Source organism: Vombatus ursinus, unplaced genomic scaffold (genome assembly GCF_900497805.2).
Source record: "Vombatus ursinus unplaced genomic scaffold, bare-nosed wombat genome assembly UNPS02014177.1, whole genome shotgun sequence".
In the NCBI taxonomy this organism is placed as follows: domain Eukaryota; kingdom Metazoa; phylum Chordata; class Mammalia; order Diprotodontia; family Vombatidae; genus Vombatus; species Vombatus ursinus.
This window is the reverse complement of record NW_020953955.1, coordinates 777,038-779,031: the sequence shown is the minus strand read 5'-3', so window position 1 is coordinate 779,031 and position 1,994 is coordinate 777,038. Positions and strand designations below refer to the sequence as shown.

General features: G+C 48.2%; 1 protein-coding gene across 1 annotated transcript; it reads left to right on the top strand.

Annotated features, from left to right (window-relative positions):
- Nucleotides 1–798: 798 nt before the first annotated feature.
- LOC114041702 (olfactory receptor 1009-like) lies at nt 799–1,723 on the top strand. Its single transcript, XM_027860289.1, is given in 2 exon segments — nt 799–1,464; nt 1,466–1,723. Coding segments are annotated over 2 exon segments (924 nt in total).
- The last annotated feature ends 271 nt before the right edge of the window (nt 1,724–1,994 follow it).

Here is a 1,994-nt window from a genome sequence, read left to right as displayed (position 1 = left end):
TGACTGGTTAGACTTAGGGATTTAGCTTGTCCTTCCAGCTACTATCAGGACTAAAGGAACCCCCAGAATGTGTTGTCAGGCTTGGTAGCCCTCTGGCTGGGGATTCAGCCTCATTAATGCTGGGTGGTTATTTCAGGTCCTCAGAGTTTGGCCAAGCTGCTAAAGAATAGCCCAGCAACATCCCCCATCTAGTACCTGACGGCAGCAGCTTCAACAACCCAGAGAATCACACAGTTCCAGTATTTTGCCTGTCTGTGGCCTAATTTCCAACATTCCAGCAGGCCTTAGGCCAAGTTATATTAATGGTCTTCAATCATTTGCCCCCGAAAGGTCTTTCTTTCATGGCCTCCAGAGGCCAGCCTCCCCATCCCACCCCTCACCAAAGCCCCCAGCATTCCTTGCTTTATCAAGGTGATTCTAAAGGAAATAATAACAATGAATTAGCATTTACATAGCATTTTACATATGTTATCCTCACTGTAACCCTGTGAGATAGGTGCTTTTATTATCCCTATTTTATATGATAAGGAAACTGAGGTTGACAGGTTAGGTAACTTTCCTAGGGGCACACAGCTTCCTGAGACAGGGTTTGAAGTCAGCTCTTTCTGACTCTAATACTCTATCCAGTGGGTCACTTGGGAAGAGGGAGGAGGAGGGTGCAATCCCTGCATTCTGAGGGTATCAGAAAGCTTCAGGCCTTGGCTGGTACTGAGAAAAGCCCACTTCTTCTTTGGTCTCCCACATTATCTTTGCAGCAAAAACACAGAAGCAGTGGGGGCTATCGAAGGGAATCACAGCATGGTCACCTGGTTCCTCCTACTGGGACTGACAGAGAGAAAGGAGCTGAAAGGAGTCCTCTTTGTAATCTTCTTGCTGGTCTACTCAGTGACTGTACTGGGTAATTTGGGCATGGTCATCCTGATCCGCACCAACCCTCAGCTCCACACGCCCTTGTACTTCTCCCTGAGCGTCCTCTCCTTTCTTGACTTCTCTTCCTCTACTATAAACACCCCTAGGTTGCTGATCATCTTCCTCACCAGTGACAGGTCCATCTCCTTTGCTGGCTGTGTGGCTCAGATGGCAATGATGTCTGTCCATGGAACAGCAGAATGTCTGCTCCTCGCCATCATGGCCTATGACCAGTTTGCGGCCATCTGCCACCCTCTGCTCTACCATGCCATCATGTCCCAACGCTTGTGCATGGAGCTGGTGGCCGGGACCTATGCTATAGGCGCAGCCAACACAGCGGCACAGACGGAGAATGTCTTCAGGATGCCCTACTGTGTCCCCAACATCATAGACCACTACTTCTGTGATGTCCCTGCAGTGCTCCATCTTGCCTGTGGTGACACGGCTGCTGCAAAGGCTATCCTCTTCTTATCTTCTGCCGCCATCACACTCATCACCGTTTCTATAATCCTGGTCTCCTACACCTACATCCTGGTCACCATCTGCAGGATGCACTCACTCCCTGGAGGCCCAAAGGAAGGCATTCTCCACTTGTGCCTCCCACCACACTGCCATCTCTCTTTCCTATGGCACCATTATCTTCATGTACGCTCAGCCAAGCTCCAGTAAATCCTCAGACCAGAATAAGGTTGTGTCTGTCTTCTATACCACTGTGATCCCCATGCTCAACCCTCTGATCTATAGCCTAAGAAATAAGGAGGTGAAGACAGCCTTGAGGAAGAAGCTCCAGGGAAAGACTCAAGAGAAAAGCTAGAATATTCTTTCCTAGGGCAATGTCCCATCCTGCTCCAGTGATCGTGATTTAATGGGAAAAGCCCTGGGTTTGAAATCAAAGGGCCTGAATTTGAGCCTTGGGTAATCTACCTACCATCAGTGTGACCTTGGGCATATCAGTGTCTCTTTCAGAGCCTAGTTTCTTCTTCTGTAAAGTGAAGGAATTGGACTAAATGATCTCTAAATTTTTTCCAACTCCAAGACTCTATAATTCTATGATTCTGTTTTTCTACAGGAAGTCAATCCCACCT